This window comes from Liolophura sinensis, chromosome 6 (genome assembly GCF_032854445.1).
Source record: "Liolophura sinensis isolate JHLJ2023 chromosome 6, CUHK_Ljap_v2, whole genome shotgun sequence".
NCBI classification, from domain to species: domain Eukaryota; kingdom Metazoa; phylum Mollusca; class Polyplacophora; order Chitonida; family Chitonidae; genus Liolophura; species Liolophura sinensis.
The window spans coordinates 42,345,920-42,371,373 of NC_088300.1; the positions used below are offsets into that span (position 1 = coordinate 42,345,920).

General features: G+C 38.0%; 2 protein-coding genes across 3 annotated transcripts; one reads left to right on the plus strand and one right to left on the minus strand.

Annotated features, from left to right (window-relative positions):
* Positions 1-80: 80 nt before the first annotated feature.
* LOC135469248 (BLOC-3 complex member HPS1-like) lies at positions 81-14,715 on the minus strand. The gene is made up of 16 exons (XM_064747846.1): positions 14,563-14,715; positions 13,728-13,880; positions 13,286-13,407; positions 12,813-12,921; positions 12,090-12,241; positions 11,488-11,713; positions 10,269-10,365; positions 9,915-10,000; positions 8,451-8,642; positions 7,463-7,621; positions 6,479-6,588; positions 5,278-5,469; positions 3,204-3,342; positions 2,812-2,925; positions 2,253-2,335; positions 81-1,699 (listed from the first exon to the last, which is right to left on the minus strand). Exons 1-16 carry the CDS (start codon positions 14,671-14,673, stop codon positions 1,537-1,539), a joined length of 2,208 nt encoding a protein of 735 aa, XP_064603916.1. The 5' UTR covers positions 14,674-14,715; the 3' UTR covers positions 81-1,536.
* Positions 14,716-14,950: 235 nt separating this feature from the next.
* On the plus strand, positions 14,951-24,713 carry LOC135469250 (polycomb group RING finger protein 1-like). Of its 2 annotated transcripts, none has more exons than XM_064747847.1 (9): positions 14,951-15,118; positions 16,824-16,926; positions 17,285-17,437; positions 19,633-19,695; positions 19,904-19,933; positions 20,181-20,283; positions 20,865-21,006; positions 22,645-22,725; positions 23,414-24,713. In XM_064747847.1, the coding sequence occupies exons 1-9, from the start codon at positions 15,104-15,106 to the stop codon at positions 23,483-23,485; spliced, it is 762 nt and encodes a 253-aa protein (XP_064603917.1). In that variant the 5' UTR covers positions 14,951-15,103; the 3' UTR covers positions 23,486-24,713. The 2 variants fall into 2 exon arrangements, with proteins under 2 accessions (XP_064603917.1, XP_064603918.1); XM_064747848.1 differs by having other exon boundaries at positions 14,951-15,095.
* Positions 24,714-25,454: the final 741 nt, after the last annotated feature.

The following is a 25,454-nucleotide window of genomic DNA, read 5'->3' on the forward strand; positions in this document are numbered from 1 at the left end:
TCTGAATGATGTTGAATAATTTTTTTTTTTAATCTGATTTGCATTTCTGCACCATTTAAGAAATTTACAGGAAACCTTGTAGTATACGCTGGAAGTCTCTTTATTACATCTGAACCCAAAAGATGGACTAGAAAAGCTCATGCAGAAATAAGCAACCCATTTGTACATGGTGAAGAATAATGAACTTTTTTCACAAAGTTCCTGCAGACTTAAGATAGTGATTTAGTGATTTAGTAGAGGAATCCATGACTCCATCTTGACTAAGTGCCTAAAGACTTAAAGCAGTGGTTAGTGCTCAGGGGAAACCATGACTTTCACTCTTTACCAAATGCCTAAAAACTGAAATCAGTGGTTAGACTTAAAACTTGTCAGGTACCTGGCAAGTGGTAATGGCTTACGGAATGGTGGTCATACAAGTCAAAACTTCTGCAGCATGGCATTTTAACGACAATCAAATTAAAACAAATGGATAGGAATAAATGTGTAAAACTTGTATCTATAAGGCTTTTATAAGGCTTTGTGATTATATTTTATGAAAATTTACACCATAAAAAAACTTTTTTTTGTAAATTCATATTTCAAAAAAAGATCCATACTAAAAATGATTTCTATCTACACAAATTTACATATACATTTATATTGATTTATAAATATCATACTAACAGTTCGGCAAATGGGGAAAACAGCATCTATACTGATATAAGTCTCGTTCTAATACCTCCCTATACCAAGACAATCTTTTAAAACAGATTATGACTTATTAACACTTGTTAAACTACTGACCACATCTAGTTTCATTTGCACTTAAGTATTACTTTCACACATTTGAACCTACAGTAAATCCATAATGGTCCAAATTCACATTTTAATCAAACCTTCATAAAACATATATACAAAAATATTTAAATGAGTTCCCTTTACAAGAGAGTGACAGAACATAATAAAGCTTCATCATCAAGGCATGAATAGTACTAGTACATGTACAAAGGCAGGAGCGTCATTTGATGATGCATCACAATGTGCTATAAAAACAGTTTTACACCGCACCTCAACAAGATATTGGCGGTATGCGGTCTGAGATCAGATTGACAGTCATGAAAGAAATCTGAATTTTTTCAGCATAACTAAAATTTCTTTGATTGTCTGTAATATCTCTGAGACACCTTCCTGTACAACACTGACAGCTTGGAGGCTCTTATCAGTCCTATCTATTCATTTATTTTGATTGGCGTTTTATGGTGAACTCAAGAGTATTTCATTTATACGATGGCAGCCAGCATTACGGTTAGAGGAAAGTGGGCAGAGCCCATGGAAACCCATGTCCATCCAAAACCCACGTCAGTTGTAGTATACATCTGTTAAGCCCCATTCATATGGTTTAACTAATTATTATACTGAATTGCTAAAACTGACCAAGCTCTTTCCTCTTATGATTCGTATCTTTTGACTAAAATCTATTAGCAGCTCACATATTTTGATTTTGTTGAATTCTGTTCAGCATTGTCTAAACTCGGCTTAAGACAATCCCCTCAGTCCTCAGAGCAGACTGATGGTGAAGGCTTCCCACAACTGACTGGCCAGCTTCCTACAGTGACTCACCACATACTGTGTGGGCACCACACCCACATGCATTGTCACCAGCTCAAAACAGTGGATTCCTCCCACAATCCCATCAGGGAAGCAGCTTCTGATCAGCTGACTGTCAACAGAGATCAAGATATTCACTAAAATGCATTTCATCCTTGAGAATTTCATCTTTGAGAAATCAATGCTACAGCATCTTACTTACTCATTATCATGCCATCCTTAAAAAAATTCCTGGTTGAAGATAGTGCAACACTATATGGAAAGATAGGGTAGGTCGATACAAATATAGATATGGAAAAGATAGGTATTTTAAAGAAATTAACACTGAAATAAAAAGCCCAGTAAAATCTTTTGTGTAGGACCCATTCAGGTTGTCCCAAACAGACAAATTTTTAATAATAGCCTCAAGGGTATTCAGTTTCTGAATTTTTTTTTTTTTTTTTTTTGCCACTAAGAATTTTTCATCAGAAATCTCAAGAAAAGACTGCATTTGATTAATTTCAAAAGAATATATCGTAATGATTTTTTTTTTCATAGTATTCTTTTAAATCTACACTGTACCAACTCTGTTTCAGATGGATGTGTCACTATTTTAATAGATGCAGAATGCTTGTTTAAATAGTCCACTTAGGGCAGCAATTATGTCAATGTATTTGATCACTCACTCGTAAAAGTTTCCTGCTATTACACCAGGCTGAACTGAGACAGATTCTGGTTTAAACGGCTGCTGATATGTCAGCGGGTTACCCTGCAAGCATACAGCACATTCTAACATTTCAATCTCATCATATATACCTTTTAAACGACTTAAAATTTCATCCATGACCAAGTTGCTCATTTTTCCAGACTTCTACTGATTTCAGTTCTACTGATTTGAGAAAGGTACTTTGAGAGGAGCTTTGAAGGTAGGATGATATGTGTATCAGCTATGGAGTGAGTCTGTGAATTCCTCCAATGGTTAAAACATTCAAATGGCATTTGTCAACAGTTTCAGCACTGCATTCTGATCTCAACTCAAATAAGCCATATAAACAAAGTTAATAAAGTCATAGTAAGCAAACATTTAATCCATGCAACATGACTGATAAAAAAATTAAACAAATAGTTTTCAAGATGTTTAATTTTAAGAAATATATACTTACATAATACTTTAAAGCAGAAAACAAAATGAGCCTTAAGTATAGAAATATCTACTATAAAATCATTAAACGTAGAGACACATACTGCACTATCCTCAAACCAGAGAAAGTAACCAAAATGGAAATCGCCATCTCTGACAGTAAGAGTTGTGTAACCCTGGCTGAGTTTGCTCTGAATCCAGCTGCACCTCTGCCAAACCTGTTTGAACAGTGATTAAAAAACAAATAATGCTACAATTTTATTGGTGACATCCCCTGTGTATGACATAGCTCTTTAAAACATAGAGGGCTGAAAGACACAGACATATTATCCCAGCACAACTAGAAAATAATTAGAAAATGCATGCTCATTAAGAAGCTAAAAATTATGTACTAACTATGGAGATATCCAACAGAAATGGTCACTGACTGGATTTTAAGGACATATCAAAAATAACCAAAACAGAAATATCTGTGCAAGAGAAGACAATACATGACCTTATCTTTAAGCAGCTGAGTGGCATCATGCTGTGAGCGCTGCTCATCACTGGCTATGTTGATAGAAGGAGCTGTAATCTGGTTGGACGTCCGATCCACATAGATGAAATGAACCAACCCAGGGTAGTCTTCTAAATATCTATGACTTGGTTAAGGAAACGGCACACTGTTTCACCACACCAACACCACAATGAGACACTTACCCATGAAACACATACCTAATGAGACTCTTCTTTTGTGAAACAGATGTAACATGATAACAACAATTTATATGTCTCTATAAACACCTTACTTGTAAAACTCAACAATGATCATACATGTTGGAAATGCAAAGACCAGCTAGAACACTGAACAATAATGACCAAGAACCAGGAAACGTGTGAACAAGTACATGGTGGAAATGTGAAGACCAGCTAGAACACTGAACAATCATGGCCCAGAACCATTAAAAGTGTAAACAAGTACATGGTGGAAATGTGAATACCAGCTAGAACACTGAACAATAATGGCCAAGAATCATGAAATGTTTAAAGAAGTACATGATGGAAATGTGAAGACCAGCTAGAGTACTGAACAATAATGACCAAGAACCATTAAAAGTGTAAACAAGTACATGGTGGAAATGTGAAGACCAGCTAGAACATTGAACAACAGTGACCAAGAACCATTAAATGTGTGAACAAGTACATGGTGGAAATGTGAAGATCAGCTAGAACATTGAACAAAAGTGACCAAGAACCATTAAACATGTGAACAAGTACATAGTAGAATAGCTAGAATACTGAACAATAATGACCAAGAAACATGTGAACAAGTACATGGTGGAAATGTGAAGACCAGCTAGAACATTGAACCATAATGACCAAGAACTAGGAAACGTGTGAATAAGTATATGGTGGAAATGTGAAGACGAGTTAGAACATTGAACAATAATGACCAAGAACCAGGAAATGTGTAAGCAATTACATAGTGGAAATGTGAAGACCAGTTAGAACAATGAACAATAATGACCAAGAACCAGGAAACGTGTAAGCAATTACATAGTGGAAATGTGAAGACCAGTTAGAACACTGAACAATAATGACCAAGATCCAGGAAACATGGTGGAAATGTGAAGAGATCTAGAAGACGTATCATTAATCATCAAAAGTGTTTCACCATTACAGGTTATTGTGAGTGCAAAATGATGTGGGACATATATCGCCAAATAATAAGAACCTTCGATGATACATTGACGAGCAAAACAAACCATTCATGCAACATGTATATTTGATCTGACTTCAATGTGTGGGGCATATACTTCACACTGAAAGACCTGATAACGTTTCCTTACATACATACATTTTTTTGGGGGGGGGGGATTTGAATTCTATTTATTAGCTACATGTAATTATGTTTTAGTGTGACAATCACAATTTATATGCACATGCACAACTGCACCTGCACAAGGTGCTGCATAATGAATGATCTCATCGATACATGTAGTTTCTTTGGCTTGTCAGTATATATGCAGGCGGTGAAGTTCAAAGGTTACTCTCCTCATGGAGAGGCCCATAGCCTGCCGTCTACTACCTCTGCTGAAAGAGCTTAAAAAACTGATACAGATGGCTAATTAACGTAATCCAGAATGATCAATGCAAATGATCACAACATCGTAAGCTGTAACATGTTACTGATGTAAATTTACTGTGAACGAACCAAGCGGTAGGGTGAATATGGAGCAAATTTTACCAAATTCATTAATAAAGATTGGGTTTTAAGTATGGAGATTATTTATGGTTCATTTGTGGGCGATCTGTGATGACAGATATTACTGAAGTAGTTTTTACTTTGCTGGAAATGTAAGGCTTCGTAGTTGTATAAGTTATTATGAATACTAATGAAGACACACCTCCACTCCAACCAATGAAACTTTGCCAAGATATTTTTCCCACACTGTTATCGTTGGATAACACTAATTACGTCAGTTTTCACTCATGTCAGAAAATCAAATGTCTTTCCATAGAGCGTAAAACCAATAGATTGGAATAGTCTGTCATGGAGGGAGTATTCGCAGGTGATGGCAAAAGGATACGTAGTCATGGTGACATTTCTCTGAGCTTTGACAGCTAGGTATTCCTTATAGTCTTTGAAATGATGGACCAGCACCTCCTTGGAGTCTAAAACTGCCTTCTGGATGGCATCCGTAGGTGGGCGGGGGGACAGGTACAGCAGTCGGAACAGGTCGCAGATTTTCGTGGTCAAATTCCTCAGCGGGGCTTCTAACCTACAATATTATGTCGTCATGATCATGTTTTCAATCAATCATGCTTTCAATGTATATCTATTTATTTATTTATTATACTGGAGTTTTATTAAGTACTCAAGAATAGGTCCACAGGTTGCTGCCACACCATCCCGCATGCAACCAGGGAGGAAGCTAACATGTGCTGTGCTAGCACACTAACCATTACGCCACAGACTCCCTCGCATCCAATGTATAGTTATTTATTTATCTGATTGGTACTCAAGAATATTTTACTTATACCACAACAGCCAGCATTATGGTGGTAAGGAAAAGAACAGAGCCCAGAATGACCTGGACACACGCAGAGCGATCGCATTGGTGAGAGGCTCCTGGGTCACTGTATCATCCTGTATAAAGTCGCACTTAAACAAATTGTACTTTATTGTAATCCTCAATAAATGAAGTTTTAAAATGATAGAAACACATACATGTACTCTGAAAGGTCATATTATATATATATATATATATATATATATATATATATTACTTTGTCACAGTACTAACTTAAGAAATGTAATACTTCTTATACTCCATATTTAGTTCATGGCATGTCGAAACATGAAGAATTACAAATTAGCTCCATAGTCATCTTCTTATGGGGTAAATATTGTATTAAAGATAAGACTCCATTAGCTCTTAGCCATCCACATCATGGTTAATGAGCTAGTCGTTAGTAGCACAAGTTGTAAATACTGTCAATATCACCACTGGAAATTCCAGAACAGGAATAAAATACATGCTTAAAGGGGCATAAAAACTGAATATAAAAAAACTGCAAATGCATATATGCTTCATGAGTGCAAAATAACTGCTTTGATTTCTGTAGTGTTAGCTTTACTAAACGTTTACAGTCATCATTTAACCTTGTCATCATATCACTGAAAAACTGCGACGTTAAACCCCAAGCATACATATACATTAATCCTTTAACTCCCTATTTCATACAACGTGAACACCCTTTTTACCACCTCAAAATAACAAGACTTACTTTGAAGATATTTCATCCTTTGCGTTTTGCTCCATGTAAAGGTCAATGTTATTTCTCTTGCAGTCTGCCCATCGTTGGCGAACATCTTTCTGTAACCTGTCCCATGGAAGCTGTAATCATTGTGGTATTGGAAAATCAGGCCCTCAGCAAACAATCCTGCTGGCTCCAGTTTCACAACATACTGCTGTGTACATTATATTCAATTAAAAGCTATCAACAAAACCCACTCACCCACTGGATTCCAAACAAAGGTTGTAAAGACTGTTACATTTACTATCTGTTTCAATTATTTCTGAGTTATGTCATTACGACAAAAGAGTGACATCCCACCCAAAAATGTCACTGCTCATGTTATGGCACAGTAGGCATACTTCCATATTTTTAACATGGCAGTATTCATGTTTAGATAAAACTGCTGACCCAATATCTTTATTTTTGCAATGTTTGACACCCTATCTCACCCAAGAACACAATTTCTAAGGATCAATTTATAAAAGTTGTTGATTAGGTTTCCACATTCTATATATCATCCCTGGCTAAAGTTGGCAGATCCAACCATGCCACAAAGTGACAAAATAAAATACCCCAAAATGATCATATATTTTGTCCATGACTAACATGCTCGTTTTTCCTAATTCTGAGAGTTCTTTTGATTTTAGAAAGGTGTTTGGAGTTTTGCTTGGAACATGGGATGAAATTGTTAACTTCAGTACCAAAAATAGTATTTTGTGACATTTATTTGGCTGTAAAAATGCACTTTTGTGGGCTAAATTGCAGGTGATTTAGGCAAAGCCATGTTGCAAAGGAATGTCACTCTGTAGTCATAATGCTGTATCATGAGTATATTTCTAGATGCCCTACAGAAATGATGCTTTGATACATTCACAGTCTACAAATTATGTAAACAAAGGGTTACGCTACACCATGGTACATTACTAATATATTACCGTGCAACATACTGAGGTTAATAAGTTTGCATCATACCTTTTTCAACAAGCCTATGACCTTAGCCATGTTTGTTTCCAGAGCCTCATACAACTCTCCTCCGTGCTCCCTGAGGACAGCACTGGAGTTTCCTGCTAACACCTCCTTTAGCAAGTTCATCGTGCGACAGAGTGTGGCACTGTGACTGGCTCGTGACGACTGTGGACAGGTACCACATCAGACCATGTATCAAAACACTCCCAATATTGTCACAAATCATGGACTCAGAAACACAAATCAAAAACACTGGTTTGCATTTTTTTCATTTCTACAAAACATCGCAAGACTGCACACGGATATCAATGTTGAAAAAAGAACAAAACCATTTTTAACTGACAAAAACAAAAATCAAAATAAAAGAAGCCAAAAATAATTTTTGTAAAATTTAGATAAAATCAGATGACTCTCATTTCTTTAACATTGTTATCTAAATTTTTAACGGCTTTCAAATTTAGTGGAATTGTCTTGGCTACATGTCTGGTGTCTTTTATTCAACAAATGCCACAGTAGCATGAGTTAGGGATGGCATCATACACTTACACCTTCTCATGTAGAATGTAGAACTCATTATCCTGCATCTAACAAGACACTAAAGACTGTATTTAACTGATACATTTGATGCAAACCCCTTAAGCTTTTCAGAAGTTAAGCTAACAAAAAAATCATACATGGTCCTATCAGGTAGATAAATAAGTGAGAATGAAGAAAAATATGCCACTAGGAAAAGTCAAACTTTGAGGTGTAGTACGGTGAAGTACATTTCCACATCCGGCAGCTGATGCCATATGGTGTGTCAGTTCAGGTTATCTTCCTTTGCTTAGCTGTCAAAGCAATTACAACACTGAAGAGACTTGCAGAATTGGTATTGGGATAAATTTGTCTCAGGCCCTCTTACAGGAGGGTTACTGACCTAATATATTTCTGTACCCTAAGTAACTGTGTAACAGATGTTACAGATGATCACACCAGTATTAAGCACACTACATACCTGAGAGACAATGACTAGGACCATGCCTGGCAACACCTTGACACAGTGTAGGATGTGTGGAGTGTATGGACAGCCCGGATTATTGAGAAAGACCGGTAAGCGCTGGTAGTCAGGATGCTCCAGAGGAGATGCCCGCGGGGAAATGGGCAGTGGCTGGGCAGCTGCAGCCCCACCCACCAAAGGGTTAGCAGCCTGTGCAGAGAATAAGAAAAGAACAGTATTGTATATATTGTCTAAAAGTAACATGATAGAGTCAAAATAATGCTTGAGTATAAATAGCCTTTGGTTATTCACATCAAGCATGTGTCATTTTGGCCATCACACTTTTTCAAACCATATTTTGCCATGGCCAACATAATAGGTCAATACGTCACTCATACATTTTGAGAATGTTTTCACACATAGTTTTGAGAATAATTTACAATGCTGCTTTTCTTCATGATTGTTTAATCTTGACTAATTCAATTTCAGGAACACCTCTAGCTCTCTCAATAATGAAGAAATGTAATGCTGCGAAAAGCTATAACTTAGATATATCTTAGTACCGGTATTGAAGTTGTGAGTATGGTAATTTACAGTAATATGCACACTGAACATCAGCAATGAAACAGTCCCCTCGTGTCATTGTGCTTTATATGCGTGCAAACCTGAGCTCAATACATCCAGTACTTTTTGAGATACCACCCATAACATTTGCTTTTAAGGAAAAGAAAATTTAAATATCAAACAAATATCACTGAAAAGAGTATGCATTTCTTCGCAGGTGCAAGCCATAAAAAATTCTAATGTACCTCAAGCTGATAAATTATAAATAAAGTCAGCGCCAAAATCCGCTGTGGGTGACTCCATTTTGCCTAAGAACTATTCCTGAAGTCTTCTGTGTTAGAAGGACAATTGGCGTCGCAAACCGTTGAAGCGCAGTTTGTACATTTCTGTTAGAACTCTTCTTCCCAAAAGGTAGGGAACAGTACAATTTGTTTTCCGTTTGACGATCAGGAAACTGGAATGCTGGACGTAGGTTCCCAGTTTACACAAACAAGCCAGCATTTTTAATGACTCTCACTGGCTGAGAGGCAACCCCCCCCCCCCCCCCCCCCGCAATGAATTCAGCGATTTATGCCAGCTTTGCCTTTTTCAGACTTTACGTATATGGCGAGGAAAAATCTCAAAATTATGCAGCAGGCACCACCAGATAGAAAAAAATGTGCTCTTTTCAGCCTATTGTTTCATTGTTTTAAGTTTTCTTCTCCTATAACATTGATTCCAATGCACAATACACTAAGTTATGGATTTTGTAATTTTTGCAAATCACTGATGAAATTTTCTGCTTGTGTTATTTTGATCTACATGTGTGCAAAACCTGAGCTCAATACTTGCAGTACTTTTTGACATATCACTTCTAACATCTTCTTTAGCACTGCTTTCCCTGTTATTGGATGGCCAACAAATACCCAAAGACAATACCTCTGTGTTACTTTCAGTCTCTCTTGGAGTGAAATAGTAATCTTCAGAGCCTTGCATGGACACTTTGGGGTAAGGAGATGCACTACCTATAATAGAATGTGCAACAGTAAGCATAAAAACCTGTTCGTCCACATTGTAAAAAGCACCAAAAAATGAAATTTGTTAAAAATGATGTACATACATCCTGTACATTACATTATCTATCATTTCAAATGATTTCTTCTCATGATACTCAATGCCAGTAGATTCACTACATAGAGACAGGAGACTAATAATCAAGGTGGTATGTACAAATTGTTTAGCCATCAAGACGGAATTAGAACAACACTGACAGGTTAAAGTACTGGAACATACCACTAAGTTCTGTGTTGCTTTGTGTGTTTTGACTTTCCCCAGGAGAGTCACTATCCTCCACCTCCTCCTTCACCGGGGTGGTGCATGGACTGTAATACTGACATAAGCAGATCCCCTATTATTACCTCTATTACCTACATCAGGTTGGGTGGTGTACATTCATTAGTGCGAATAGAACCAAGATTTCTCAAACAGATCATATATACATAGTCAAATAACATATAATCTGTGAATCTATGGTGTGTGTTTCTTGAATTAACCAAGCATAAATTTGACCACTAAAATACAAGTATGATAACAACAGCTTATACAAGATCCGTATCATCTCATATCTCATGCAGATACCAATTTGTGTTCTCTGTGCACATTTAGTTCTCAAGTTATTAGTCATGACATCTGAACTGAATTTAGTAAATAATGGATACTAAACATGGACAAAGAACACACATATTCCATATCTTGGTCCTCAGCACTGATAGCTTAAAGCAAGGTAACAGGACTGGTCAGTTCAGCGTCACTATAATGTGACTGGATATGATACTTCAATGACTGCAGCACTTTGGCCGCATGGACTCGCCCTGCCACGAGAAGGCACAGTATTGATATATACACCTCATGACTCCTAATGACGTAAAACTCCAAGCATACACACATATATAAATTCTATATCTCGCCAGAATCAACATTTATGGGGAGATAACTGGAATGTAATACAACAGTGAATGTAAAGGAATGACTCAATCATTTAATGGCAGCAAACGTACAACCCCAAGCAGCCCAATGCGTCATACTGATATTTGGGAGTTATGTCCCTTGAGCGTTTAACAATACAAATACATAGCTTCTGAGTTGTGACAGTGCAGCACAACAGTGATATTCCATTTTAACATTAGTGGGTTTATACAACAATTAATATTATCCATAACTGATGACTTTTACTACCTAAAATATTAATTTTAGAAGATTTCCACGGCACATTAGGTACTTACAGTCATGTTTTGTGGATAATTTTTATTACTGTATATCACCGCCCAGGTTAAATGCAGTGATTTACCCCACCGTGTAGTAAAGTGACAACATCAAGTCACACAGAGACCTCGCCATGATGTTGTAACGTCGTAACTCAAAACTCCTGCATTAATTTACATTACATTCCTTCTTGCAAATATCTATGTACAAAGTAATCTCCCCTATGTGAAACTCAGTCTGGCGGAATTACCTCCACTTCCTCAGATGAGTCCTCATCATCCCCTTCAAGAGCACTGTCATATCGCTCTCGCTGAGGGATGTAAATGACACCAAAGTTTTTGTCAGTGTCAGAATACCTTCTCTGTCGACAGGAGTATGAGAACAAGTCCTCAAGTTTCTCCTCTGAAGGCAGCATGCTCTGTACCAGCACAATGATGGCCAAAACATCACTGGGCTGCAACTCCACTGCGTTACGACTGCATTAAAAAGATGAGATGACAGGAGGTCACTTGTTAAAGAAATGACAACAGCTCTCAGTATTATATCTCAGATTTATCTGGCTGTATTTTCAGTATGATCTACTATGTCAGGTAGCAAACATAAGTTACAAAATATTCTGGTCAGTAAAAATATATTCACACAACGTTTAGGGATCTAGAAAAATTAACACAATGTAAACATTGAATATTCCACATATACAACACAATGTTTCACAACATTAACACTGACCTAGTAAGGTGGCACATCTACCGCCTGTTACTTCTGAACAAGTCCATTAATTATGAATACCACACCAGTTCTCATGTCCAGATATACTGTGTGAACATAGTTACATATGTGTACATATTTTACCTGGAGTAGAGAGCGAGGAGTTTGGAGTTGACCAGCAGCAGGGCGTGCTGAACATGCTTGTCCCCTGCCGAAGTCATCTTCTCCATCACAGTCTCCAAGGATTTAATACAGCTCTCATTGACCACCTGGGTAACATTCAGTCTCTCCACAGCCTGAAGTATCATACAGCAGAACAAAATGATCAGTTTTACCAATCTCATGTTTAATCAGCCAGCACATTCTTAGGTCAATCCACTACAAAAGTGCTGTTCTTATCACAGCCACTCAGGCCCTGACGACTAAGGTCCCAGGTTCAAACCCAATGCTTGCTGGTTCGCCTGCAGCAGCTTTTCAGGTACATGTAGACGAGCAGCTGTTTAGTCCAGGTGCTCTCTTTCAGCCTAATATAAAATTGTCTCCTATCATATAATACATCATATACCAGACTGATCTCCAAGCGCAAATTTGTATCAGACCTGTAGAAAAAAGATAATATATTCATTGCCTTATTACATTTATCCCTTAATTTGAATATCACATCTGAAGTCACGTCAAGACCAGTATACACGCCAGAAACCCGCTGGAGGATGCATTTAGCCTTTGTCTGCATTCCTACATGCAGACCAAACGGAAAATGTCAGGCAAAACAGAGGAGTTTCTGTATTGCCAGATATAAGATCTCCAAAATGTTCAAAATTTACAGAATATAACAATTAACAGCATGGGTAACATGCTGATATCTACCTCCATCAGGAAAGACTGTTCTTCTCTGTACAGATCCACCCATGTGTTCAGAAGACACCTGAGGAACCTATGCCTCTGTCTTCTTTCCTGAGAGTTCTCTGGTTTTATTCTGTCAACACAGAAAGACTGGCATTCACATCAGTCAGCTAGCTACCATGGATAAACGAGACAGTCTTTAATGTTTATTTACATGTGTGCGGATTAATACTGTCATTCTCAACATATTTCCATCCTTTCATGTTACTTTGTTTCAAGTACCATGAAGCAGGATTCCCAAATTTAAAGATTTTGACATGCCTCTGTTTGAGATAAATGTTTGATTTCTTTTAGATCATATATATGTCATGTCTATATACAAAATATAAATCTCAATTTATTAGCCTTACAATATAATCAGGATTAAAAACACATGTATTTAATAACCATCTCAATGAATGATTGCCTGCGGTAAAGATATTCCTGATGTTACTTACTCTTCTGACACTGGTCCATATAAAACCCCATTTAATTTCTGAAATACTGATAATTTTCTGTTAAGAAAATCTTCTGATTCAGTTCCATCTCCATTTACAGCCAAGTGAAGCTGATCCCCAAACTGCAAAACAAAGAAGTATTTTCAGAATTCATACATACTGAGAAAAAAATAGCACATTTCATAGTTCAACTTAAAATCATGTTGTTCATTTTAATCCAAGTGATATGTCAATTAATACCTTACAGCAAACTTTTCACACGTTAAGGTGTCACATAGCCTTGCTTTCTTCTGCACACCTAGAACGGTTTAAGAATCAATCCATACAGAAAACTGACTTTGTGGATACATGACAGACTGTTGTATTTCTGTTTTCACAGACCACAAAATATTTTGCAGAGAACTAAATGAGACAACTTTATAACAGTGAACAAGTACAGCACCTGTTTAAAGACAAACAGAAATCCATTTTCACATCTCACAGAGGAATAAGGATTCTTGAGCTGTGCTACCATAAATCTCTGAGAAGCAGCCAAAGGTGAGAACAGCTGAACAGCGACATTTGGGTCTATGGTGTGAGTCTCCACTGCCTCTGGCTAAAAAAAAAAAAACATTCCATACTCCGATAATCATGTGAGGTCCAGTGTAAACTTTACATGCCCACATCAACTGATAAACTGCATACATGGCAGAACCAAACAAAAAAGACATTTGTAATTAATTCGTTCACAACACTGTATCTTAGACACTGTATACAAGTTTCTAATGGGGAAAAAACAATGCTTTTAAGTCTTTCTTTTTCCTTTACTTGTTCCTTTCTACTGACTTTCTCATCAGTACTCATGACAAATCATGTTCAGAACATCTAGGACTGGGCTCTAAATTAAGCTGGTCCCTATAGTGCATCTAGATGGAGTGCATTTTAAAATAGCTGGTGTGTTATTTTTAAAAGGCATGGATGGACTCAGTGAAATCATGAATGTCAGGTCATCTGATGGTCACAGTACTGGTGATGTCATTTCCGAAAACTTTAAGACCACTGACAGAAAATGTGCATAAAACAGAGGGGTTTAGCCAAGAAATCAGCTGTTAACTTACAATCATATTGGGTAAGGTCTAGAATGACAGCGATCTCCGCCAGTCTATAATTATGAGCCATCATCAGACCGGATTTTCTCCCGAAAGGGTTAAAGCATGATATAAAATATATAAAACACTGCAGTGTTGTAGTGACAGTGGCATTGGCAGTGACAACATCTGCCCATTTTCACAAGTTACCTCTATAAGACCTGTTTCTCTGCCTTGCTTATTTACATATGCTGTAAATTCTTCATCTGCAGCAACAAAAACAACGTCGTTCATGCCATCGAACACTATTGTTCCCTTCATTTTGTCTCATGTGAAAATACATCGTCTGCTTCCTTATTTACCCCATTATCATCACGTGCTTTCTATTTCCATTCTTCAAGATAGTTTCGTAATTGTTAGACAGAGCCATTTTCTAAGTTATTTCAGCATTGTACATAAGTTAGCAATAAATATTCTTTTTATTATTAATGTTTATCTGTATTATATTCTAAATACTGATTTCGCGAGTAAGTAAGATATTGAATTGAATACGACAAGCGGCTTAAAGAGTCGATACTATATGTCAAGTGAACAACAACAACATCCGGGAGGACGAAGGTTTCTGTCGCCTGTCAAAACGAACATGAAACAGTGTCGTTAATAGTGGATTTGTCTACACCTGAAGGATTAGCAGATGAGTGCTCGAAGATGAGCAACTGATACATTGTTTAGAAATGGAAGAGGTATCTGAATGGAGCGTTTTCTGGTCTGAGGATTTTTTTTTTGCCTGCCGGTATTTCATCATTTTCACCGGTTTATTGACGTTCACTTAAAGTTTCATTTTCGTTCGTATTTCATTTTCCTGAATTCATAAAGATGCATGTAGTCGGACAGTTTCAAAAAGGGTATTCACATGAAAATATTGTGCTGTTTTGCTTGTGCTCTTAATAGCCGGTCTGTCTAAACCTAACCTGTAGGCCTAAACTTGTCCGAATATTCTGACGTAAACTTGCAGCAAATATTGTGATAGTCCTAATGGCATGTTAGAGTCAGAAGTCGTTTCATTTGAAACAGTGAATTGCTTATGTCACACTTGTCAAAAGACATCGCTCCGAGAACACCCGGACAAACACGAGGACTGCTAACAAAAAACCGTTGATGGACAAAAGCATAACAAATCACCACCAGCAACTCCAAGAAAGATAAAGCGAGGAAGGCTCCCGTTTGTCCACATGTGACGTAAGCAGTTAGTGCATACACACTGGCGGCCATTTCGGTAAGAGTGAAAGCTTGAACAGAGAGACTTTGTTTGTCAAAATATCATTGACAGTTGATGAACAATGAAGAAATAAGAGAATAGATGAGGAGAGAAAAACTATAGGTGCTTGAATGTAGCTAAAATAAGGGGATAAGTTGGTTAATTTAGGGTCAGCAACGTTGTTTAGAAACTCTTAATTTTTTCAGATGAAACAACTGCAGCATGCCATTAGAGCTATCACAATGTCTATTGCAAGTTTAAGTTGGAATATTCCGACTAGGCCTAAACCACAGTCTGAACTGTCATCGGTTCGAGATTGGATGAGTAGATTACAGCTCCTGTGATAAACAGACTTAAAAGTGAGATTGCCCAACATTAAATGATGTACCAAAATTGGATTCGGCATGCTAATCCATGTGAATAAAGAACCCATGAATGTTAGCATTAGACACTGTGTCCATGTAGACATGGACATGATGTCATCATTTTAGCCATGAATGTCAGAATTTATATATCAGGACTGTAAACATTTACCACATTGTGCCCTGCTTGTAAATAATGTTAAAAGCAATGACATCTCCTAAGGTTAAAGGAGAAGAAAAGATAAAAATCATGCCAAAATCAGATGAAAGTGCCGGAACACTTATTTGCGGTCTTTAATATTTTTTTCCATTTTTTCTTTCTGTAGAAAAGGGTACTTGAAAATATTTTTGTATGGTGGGTTTTTGGGACCACAATTTGCTAGATATCGTCTTTGCATAATAATGTTCTAAATAAGGATGTGATGCATGTCTAATAAATGTATTTCAATGTAAATTTGATGTTTAACACATGCATTTAATCTGAATTGTGATAATATTTATAGATATGATGAAAATCCAGGTTGAACACATTTGTTATCTAAAAAAAGACCATACTCTAATGCAAATAAATTTGTTAAACATGTGTTGCATCCTCATTTATAACGTTGTTAACTAAACACAAGATATATCAAGAGTTGGTCCCAAATACCAACCATGCATAAATTATTTTCATGTGTCTTTTCCTCTTTAAAGAAAAATCGAAAAAAATATTGATGGCCACATTTACAACTAACTTTTTCCAATCTTTCATCTGAACTTCATCTAATTTTTGTGTTTTTAGCTGTAACAGTGTGTCATAAATTGCTTTTCTATTGCCATGTCAGAAAAGATATTCTGTTAATCTGTTACAGCCTCTGAAGATCAGTATCCGAGATGTAAATCCTCACATTGTGTGCTCACTATGTGCTGGTTATTTTATTGATGCCACAACGATTACTGAATGTCTTCATACATGTGAGCAATCACATATTTCTTTGTACTCAGTTTAATCATTTTACATACTATGTAAGATGTATCTGGTGAAGGTCTTGTCTTTCATGTAATTAATAATTAATTTTTATGTTGTTGATAGAGTACATGTGTTTAAACTTGCTGTGAAACACAAAGTTAGAAGTGCAGTAAATGGTACTGTTTTGTTACTGTTCATTTCATGTGTCAATGCTGAAGTAAAATAGTTCATTTGTTGATTATAAACAGTAAGCACATATCTTCTGGTAGACTTAAGCTGTGTGTATTTGATGGGATGAGCAGTTTTGAAAATGTATGCCTTACATCCTCATGTTGATTTTTATAACTTTTCTGATGTTTTCAGTCTGTAAAAGCTGTATAGTAAAGTATCTGGAGAGCAGTAAGCAATGCCCACAGTGTAACATCAAGATCCATGAGACTCAACCCTTGTTCAACTTAAGAGCTGACAGGACTTTGCAGGATGTTGTTTATAAGCTGGTGCCAGGATTGTTTGAACGTATGTCTGATAATGATACCACAAGTATGTCATGGAACTGTCAAAACTGTTTACTATTTCTTTTCATTTCTGCATTCTTCTTTAAACATTTTGTTTAGGTGAGTCTATGTGGAAATTTGTGATCATATTTATAGGTTATTGGATTGTATGGTCCTGTATGGACGAGTCCTGGGCGCCCAGGAAAGGGATGAGCTTGCGAGTTTATACACTATTCTATACCCACTTGTCAAAAACGTAGGTAAATAAACTCGAACGCTAAACAAATTGGGTAAAACCATGCTAATTATTTCATATCGCATAAGAATAGCGGATAGCCGGTTGCGGATGAATATGGAATACTGAATGGAGCATTTTCATTGGCTGATGGAAAATTGGGTCAGGCTTACGTGGCTGAAGCGGTATTTTACAAACAGAAGTGTAAAGAAAAGGAATGCAAACGTTTCAGTGAAAACAGACTAGTGTAATCTTTACAGGATGAGGACGAAAGAGAAGTAGAGTTTGTTGACAAAGTTAGCTGATTATCCTTGGGATTCTGTGCGGAAGTTGATGGCATCAGAGTTGTGAAAACTTTGTTTGTGTGCACTTGAACTGGCCGGCCAGGGAGTGGAAGCGTGGGAGATGGTTGACTGAAGGCGCGATTGCCCTGAAGTAAACTCGACATTTGCTTCTTCTCTACGTGATCTAATTCAGAATCATGCTCCTGGATGCCAGCAAGGGATTTGTGTCCGGTGACCTGCATAATTTTATGTGGTGTGACACCAGATTTTACAAGGGTTTTGGACGGTTGTTTTTCGGACCGAGTGATTAGTTTTCCGGCCTTTCAGTCCAGCGGCCTCGGCTGCCCTCTTCATTAGCTCTCCCAAACAACCAGATTCTTTACTAGATTCCCCTCTAGCTCACCCAGCATCAGGTTTACCAGATTCCCCTCTAGCCCACCCAGCACCAGGTTTGCCAGATTCCCCTCTAGCCTACCCAGCACCAGGTTTGCCAGATTCCCCTCTAGCCCATCCAGCACCAGGTTTGCCAGATTCCCCTCTAGCCCATCCAGCACCAGGTTTGCCAGATTCCCCTCTAGCCCACCCATCACCAGGTTTGCCAGATTCCCTCCAGCCCACCCAGCACCAGGTTTGCCAGATTCCCCTCTAGCCCACCCAGCACCAGGTTTGCCAGATTCCCCTCTAGCCCACCCATCACCAGGTTTGCCAGATTCCCCTCTAGCCCACCCAGCACCAGGTTTGCCAGATCCCCCTCTAGCCCACCCAGCACCAGGTTTACCAGATCCCCCTCTAGCTCACCCAGCACCAGGTTTGCCAGATCCCCTTCTAGCCCACCCAGCACCAGGTTTGCCAGATTCCCCTCTAGCCCACCCAGCACCAGGTTTACCAGATTCCCCTCTAGCCCATCCAGCACCAGGTTTGCCAGATTCCCCTCCAGCCCACCCAGCATCAGGTTTACCAGATTCCCCTCTAGCTCACCCAGCACCAGGTTTACCAGATCCCCCTCTAGCCCACCCAGCACCAGGTTTGCCAGATTCCCCCCCAGCCCAACCAGCACCAGGTTTGCCAGATTCCCTCCAGCCCACCCAGCATCAGGTTTGCCAGATTCCCCTCTAGCCCACCCAGCATCAGGTTTGCCAGATTCCCCTCTAGCCCACCCAGCACCAGGTTTACCAGATTCCCCTCTAGCCCATCCAGCACCAGGTTTGCCAGATTCCCCTCTAGCCCACCCATCACCAGGTTTACCAGATCCCCCTTTAGCCCACCCAGCACCAGGTTTACCAGATTCCCCTCTAGCCCACCCAGCACCAGGTTTGCTAGATTCCCCTCTAGCTCACCCAGCACCAGGTTTACTAGTTCCCCTCTAGCTCACCCAGCACTAGGTTTACCAGATCCCCCTCTAGCCCAACCAGCATCAGGTTTACCAGATTCCCCTCTAGTCCACCCATCACCAGGTTTACTAGATTCCCCTCTAGCTGAAGCAGTATCAGGTTGCTTGATGATAGATTGCTCCATAGCTCATCCAGCACCAGTGTGGTTGACCAAGAGTTATGCTTTGCCGGGTGGTCTGCGGGGTTATATATGAGCTATAGGTTTATATATGAGCAAATATTCCTTATGCTGTTTTTGTTGGGGGGTAGGGGTGGGGGGGTTGTTGAATCTGCTCATTTAAACCCATCTACCATTGTTTGATATCAGGTGAAGAGGACAGGAAAGAGGAGTTTTATAGATCACGTGGATTGGGAACACTCAAGAAAGAAGGTAATTCCTTGATTTGTCCATACTCTTTAAGAGTACAAGGCTAAACACATGTATCAGTCACCAAGATGTCATAAATATGGAGATTGATGCTAAATTTCATAAAATGACAGGTCATTACCATAAAGGAGCAAATTCACATTTATTAAGATTGCCTTTTTCTAATCCAAGCAGTTCTCATGTAATTCATCCAGTGTGGTTTTTTTTCCAGGTTTGATGACCAAGGGCACAGTAGCAGAAGGTAATGATGTTAAATACGACTCTTACAAATGTTTAGCCATGTTTAGATTGTTTTTCAATTTCTTTATTTCAGCTGTTATGTACTACACTCAAAATATCTACCAGTTTAATTCATTATATTTTAGACATCAGCAAATGTAATTCCATAAAGAGCTTGCTATGTGCAGTGAATTCAAAAGTTAAAAATAAATATGAAGTCATTTTCTCCCACCCAAATGATACTGATTTAGTATCACATTGTTTTGCAGAAGATGAAGGCAGTAGTCACTGTCTGACAAGCTTAGACAATCAACCCCAGGGTCATCGTTACAGACATGATGAGCAGGTGTGTCTCTGTCTGGAACGTTACAGGTAAGGTCAGACACAAACTTAGCTATCAGTGTGCAAAGTTATGGTGAGGAGGGCTCAGATTTGTGGGTCGCTGTGACTCTCAAGCTCATCGTCTATGAGGGATTGTGTTCAAATCCAGATATCACTGAGGCATTTAGTCATACAATTTATTTCATAGAAAGTTGTAGAGACCATTGTGAAACATCAACTAATCAAACAGATAAACTTATCATAGGTCAGCTCGGCTTGCTCAGCTTCAGCCATGTTTGCTATGTGTGCCATGTTTCTGATTAAACCGTGCAAAATGTTTTTCATAAATAAATACTAATACACAAATAGTGAAGGTCATTTTTTTAAAATGCAGTGTACATAAGGAGCTTAATAACTGTGAGGGTAAACATGAAACATTGTAATCAGATATGCCTATTGGTCACGACTGAGGTGTTTAAGTCCCGGTTGAAATGTAATTATTTTGTCATTTTCTCAATTACAAAGTTTGTTTTAAAGTATAAAAAATTTAGAAGTGGCAAAGTGGGAATTTATTCTAGACAACGATGGGTATGCCTTAACTACCTTTTGAATGAAAATATATTGTCTTTCAGTCGGCAGTCTGTTCCCCATAAAGGATCATCTCTTTCCCTGAGAGCCCTGGAGAAGAAGTTTGTTCGCTGCTCAGTGCGTGTTCTTGTGTCTCATCTGAAGGAGATGCTGAGCAGAAAGCTCAATAAGCCAACCAATCTTGAGGTAAAGGAAAATTCCTGACGTTTTCATGTGGTAATAATGGGCATTTTCTTATTTGTCTGTGTTTTTTGAGGTTTCATCAGTTACTTCATTGTTCACTTTTGCTGTACACATGATTTTCAAATTTAGTATTAAACATGAAGGTTAACTCTTTTAAATTGGGATCAGTCCTGAGGCTTGTCATGCCTCATACATTCTGTACTTCCTTACTGTGCCAGATAATACGGTATGCCTAGTGAATGTCAGACGTGTATACTGTCAATCCACAGCGGTCATGTCTGGTGTTTTCTGCATGGTTTCTGTAGATGCGCTGCATGACCAACTTCTTGCAACCATATTGGAGTACACTAGCTATACTAGCCCATGTAAACAGGACTCCAATATGGCTGACAGGCTATTGTTCTGTGAGGGTGATGATGTCATGTGCATGTAACATCACTCTGTTGTGGATGCACTGTTAATATGTCAACATAGAGACTGTTCTCCTTCAAAAACACATTGTCATAATATAAATAAATGTGACAAATATTGCTTAATGTGAAGTTTATACAGTTGACAGTATTGTGTGGCAGTCTTGTGTTCAGGGGCCAATTCCACCATAGCCCTTTTTGACTTCAGTCATAATTTTAAAAATTTGAAGAATTAATGTATGTGTCAGTGTATACCTGTATCTGGAAGTTTTGTGTTCAGAAAGTTGTGTTATAGCTGGAAGTCTTGTGTACAGAGGCTTGTGTTATAGCTGGAAGTCTTGTGTACAGAGGCTTGTGTTATGGCTGGAAGTCTTGTGTACAGAGGCTTGTTTTATGGCTGGAAGTCTTGTGTTCAGAGGCTTGTGTTGTACCTGGAAGTCTTGTGTTTAGAGGCTTGTGTTATAGCTGGAAGTCTTGTGTACAGAGGCGTGTGTTATAGCTGGAAGTCTTGTGTACAGAAGCTTTTGTTATAGATGGAAGTCTTGTGTTCAGAAGCTTGTGTTATAGCTGGAAGTCATATGTTCAGAAGATTGTATTATAGCTGGAAGTCTTGTGTTCAGAAGATTGTGTTATAGCTGGAAGTCTTGTGATTAGAAGTTTGTGGTATACCTGGAAGTCTTGTGTTCAGAAGCTTGTGTTATAGCTGGAAGTCTTATGTTCAGAAGCTTGTGTTATAACTGGAAGTCTTGTGTTCAGAAGATTGTGTTATAGCTGGAAGTCTTGTGTTCAGAAGCTTGTGTTATAGCTGGAAGTCTTGTGTTCAGAAGCTTGTGTTATAGCTGGAAGTCTTGTGTGGCTAAGAATTAGTGTGTGTGTGTGTGTGAGTGTTTACTTACAGCTGGAAGTCTTGTGTGGAGAAAAGTTAGTGTACATACTTGTGTTTAATTATAACTGGAAGTCTTGTGTTTAGAGGCTTGTGTTATAGCTGGAAGTCTTATGTTCAGAAGCTTGTGTTATACCTAGAACTCTTGTATTTCAAAGAATTAGTGGGTGTGTGTGAGTGTTTACTTACAGCTGGAAGTCTTGTGTGGAGAAAAGTTAGTGTACATGTTTGTGTTTACTTATAGCTGGAAGTCTTGTAAGGAGAAAAGTTAGTGTATATGTGAGTGTTTGCTTATAGCAGGAAGTCTTCTGGTGAAGAGTTAGTTTATATGTCAGTGTTTACTTACAGCTGGAAGTCTTGTGTGGAGAAGAGTTGCTCCAGGAAGAAATGTCCATGAAACAGATCTGGCTCATGTTTTGGCACAAAAGGGTACTCTGGTTTTATCTTCTTTTGTTCTGTTCATCTAAATATACATTTTGTATATGTGTAGTTTGATAGAACACTAACTCACAATATGAGAAGTGAAGTGAATTGTCGCATTCTCTTTTCATGACAGCAATATTTATGGTATTTATACTTAAAGGATACATGAAACGCTTTTGTTTTATTTCTTAATGTGCAGATTATTGTAATAATATATAATGATAATATATAACAGTACAAATAAATTTTTCAGCTTTCACTGTGGGGGGTAAAAATGGCTTGCCCACACTGTAGTGACACTGTTCACAGGGTTCGGGCCACTTTGGGGTATTCGCCAAATTCCAAGCAAGATCAAAGATGACGTAATTTCTGAAAAAATCTGACCGTTGACGGAAAATATGCATGAGATATAGGGGTAATTAACAGGTATAAAAATATTCCCCAAAATGAAATTTTTTTTAACAAAAATTCCGGGGCGTAATTTTTTTCGTTTGACATAGAAACATAAGCTTCGTTTTATAGTTCCTTTTCATGTATCCTTTACCTATGTCGTGCTATGATTCTTCAAATACAAATGTGCTGCCATTATAATGATATTGCAGCTGTCATCATTTTACCAAAATTGCGGTCAAAAGGTCTTCATTATGAGTTACATACAATTTTGTCATAAGTAATGCAATTCTTATTGTTTCAGGAGTCTCCTATGTTACTCTACTACAGATTTAAAACCACCGAGAGCCCATTGAATTTATCCGAGGATAGGTGATTGGAAGAGTTGTCTCCCTTAAGCGCCAGCAGATCCGCTGTATACTGCCATCTTCTGCTTCAAGGCAATGGTTTTGAATCCAGAAATTCTGTACAGTGGATTAGCAAGCGTTAACATTTTGACTTCTGTCACAAGCTTCACAAAAAAAGCATTAACATTTTGACTTCTGTCACATGCTTCTCAAAGAAAGTATTGTAGTAGCTTAAAACCAAAAAATATAGTACACGTTGATTGGATAATTTGGTTTCTCTATAAATCGGTATTCCGTTGTATCAGTAGAATGTGTGATGTAATACACAGCTAAAACTAGATGACGCGGCATAGTATTGTGGGTTGGAATAGGGGCTTTCTGAAGACAACTGAGATGTGTGTTTTCAAAGATTTATAATTTTATCTGGAAAGTTCGGATGTAGCCGTCCATATTTTATTGTTTTGAGAAACTTAGGTTGATGAATTCTTTGTCGTTTAAACCTGTGTGATTGATTATAATAATTAAGTAATCAAGAATGTTTTAGTGGTTTAAAAGTGATAATTAAATGTTTTAGTGGCATTTATTAGTGTATTAGCCCTTTCTTGCAGCGGTCAGTGATGGCTTGTACAAGATATGGATATTGGAAACTCATGCATTTGCTATTGCCTAACCTCATTACAGTTTAAGTTTTACAACTGTTATTGTCCAAACTGGTCAACTGGTCAAACCAAAGATCTCCAGTGAACCTGAAGTACATCTTGGTGAAGGGTGTTGAATCTCACCAATTTTAGGCTCTCAGTACAGCTTCATATTACACCCCCCCCCCCCCCCACCCGAGGGCTCTATTGTTGTTTGCGCCAAATACCAGTACTGATTTTAAGACTGTTTTGAAATGCAATGCATTTTGAAACTTTTTGGAGTGAATATGTGAGGAATGTACATTTGCGTCCTGCGTGATCTGTTAAGTTCTGCTTATTATAGGTATCTGGTTTGTTAAGTGGTTATGGATACCTATGATGAATATTCTAGTCTATGACTACAGAAATATATCGTGACACAGATACCTGATCTATATATACATACATTACATGTAATACATAACTATATATTTTTTATAAGGCATTGTTCTTAATCGATAAATATTAGTCCACAAATCACTTGTATTGACCTAAACATGTCAGAAACTTGTGAAGTACTGTTGTTATTGTTATAGCTTGTAATGAATGTAAATGTTAAATTTAATTAAAAATTGTTTTTGATGAGAGATGTTTGTGATTATCAGTTTATTCCTACTCGTATTTTTTAAAGGCACATTGACACAACATTCGTATTCTAACTGTACCATGGCTCTTATCCCTGCTCTAACAAGTAGGGGACATGTTGTGAAAGAAAAATACTTCCAGAATGCTTGTTTGATTTGATTGATTGGGGCCTCCCTGGTTGAGGTGCTTAGCTTGTCAGCGCAGCACAATAACCTAGGAGCCTCCCACCAATGCAGTTGTTGTGTGTTCAAGTCCAGCTCATGCTGGCTTCCTCTCCAACTGTACATGGGATAGTTTGCCAGCAACCAGTGGATGGTCATGGGTTTCCCCCCGGCTCTGTCTTGTATCCTCCCATAATGCTGGGCGCTGTCATGTAAGTGAAATATTCTCGAGTGCGCCGCAAAACACCAATCAAATAAATAACTTTGACTGATGTTTAAAGCCTATTCCACAATTTTGACTTTAAAACAACAGATAAAGAAATTTGGTTGCTTCCAAGCCCCTTTGCCCACACCTGGCAAATTTTTTTTTTTTTTTGATTTCAATGGGACTGAGTTGGGCTATGTTGGTTCATGTGTCACACTCTAAGACATGATGCACTTAATTATACTGATGGTATAAGTGTTTTTCAAAGACCATTAGACTGCACAAAGGGCCACACCAGAGTTGTTGAATGCTTACTATTACAAGGCATCACAAACGAGTCTAAGGCTGGATTTGAACCCGTTCCTCACAT

Bases quoted from the DNA above. Each gene is read 5' to 3' on its own strand.
- LOC135469248 (XM_064747846.1), bottom strand. From the start codon at position 14,673: ATGAAGGGAACAATAGTGTTCGATGGCATGAACGACGTTGTTTTTGTT. The intron at 11,714-12,089 runs GTAAAATATGTA...TTTTTAATGCAG, and splicing joins CTCCTCGCTCTCTACTCCAG to TCGTAACGCAGTGGAGTTGC. The intron at 2,926-3,203 runs GTCATGTATTGT...CTGTTCAAACAG, and splicing joins CTCAGCTGCTTAAAGATAAG to GTTTGGCAGAGGTGCAGCTG.
- LOC135469250 (XM_064747847.1), top strand. The intron at 19,696-19,903 runs GTAATTCCTTGA...TTTTTTTTCCAG, and splicing joins GGGAACACTCAAGAAAGAAG to GTTTGATGACCAAGGGCACA. The intron at 19,934-20,180 runs GTAATGATGTTA...ATTGTTTTGCAG, and splicing joins CAAGGGCACAGTAGCAGAAG to AAGATGAAGGCAGTAGTCAC.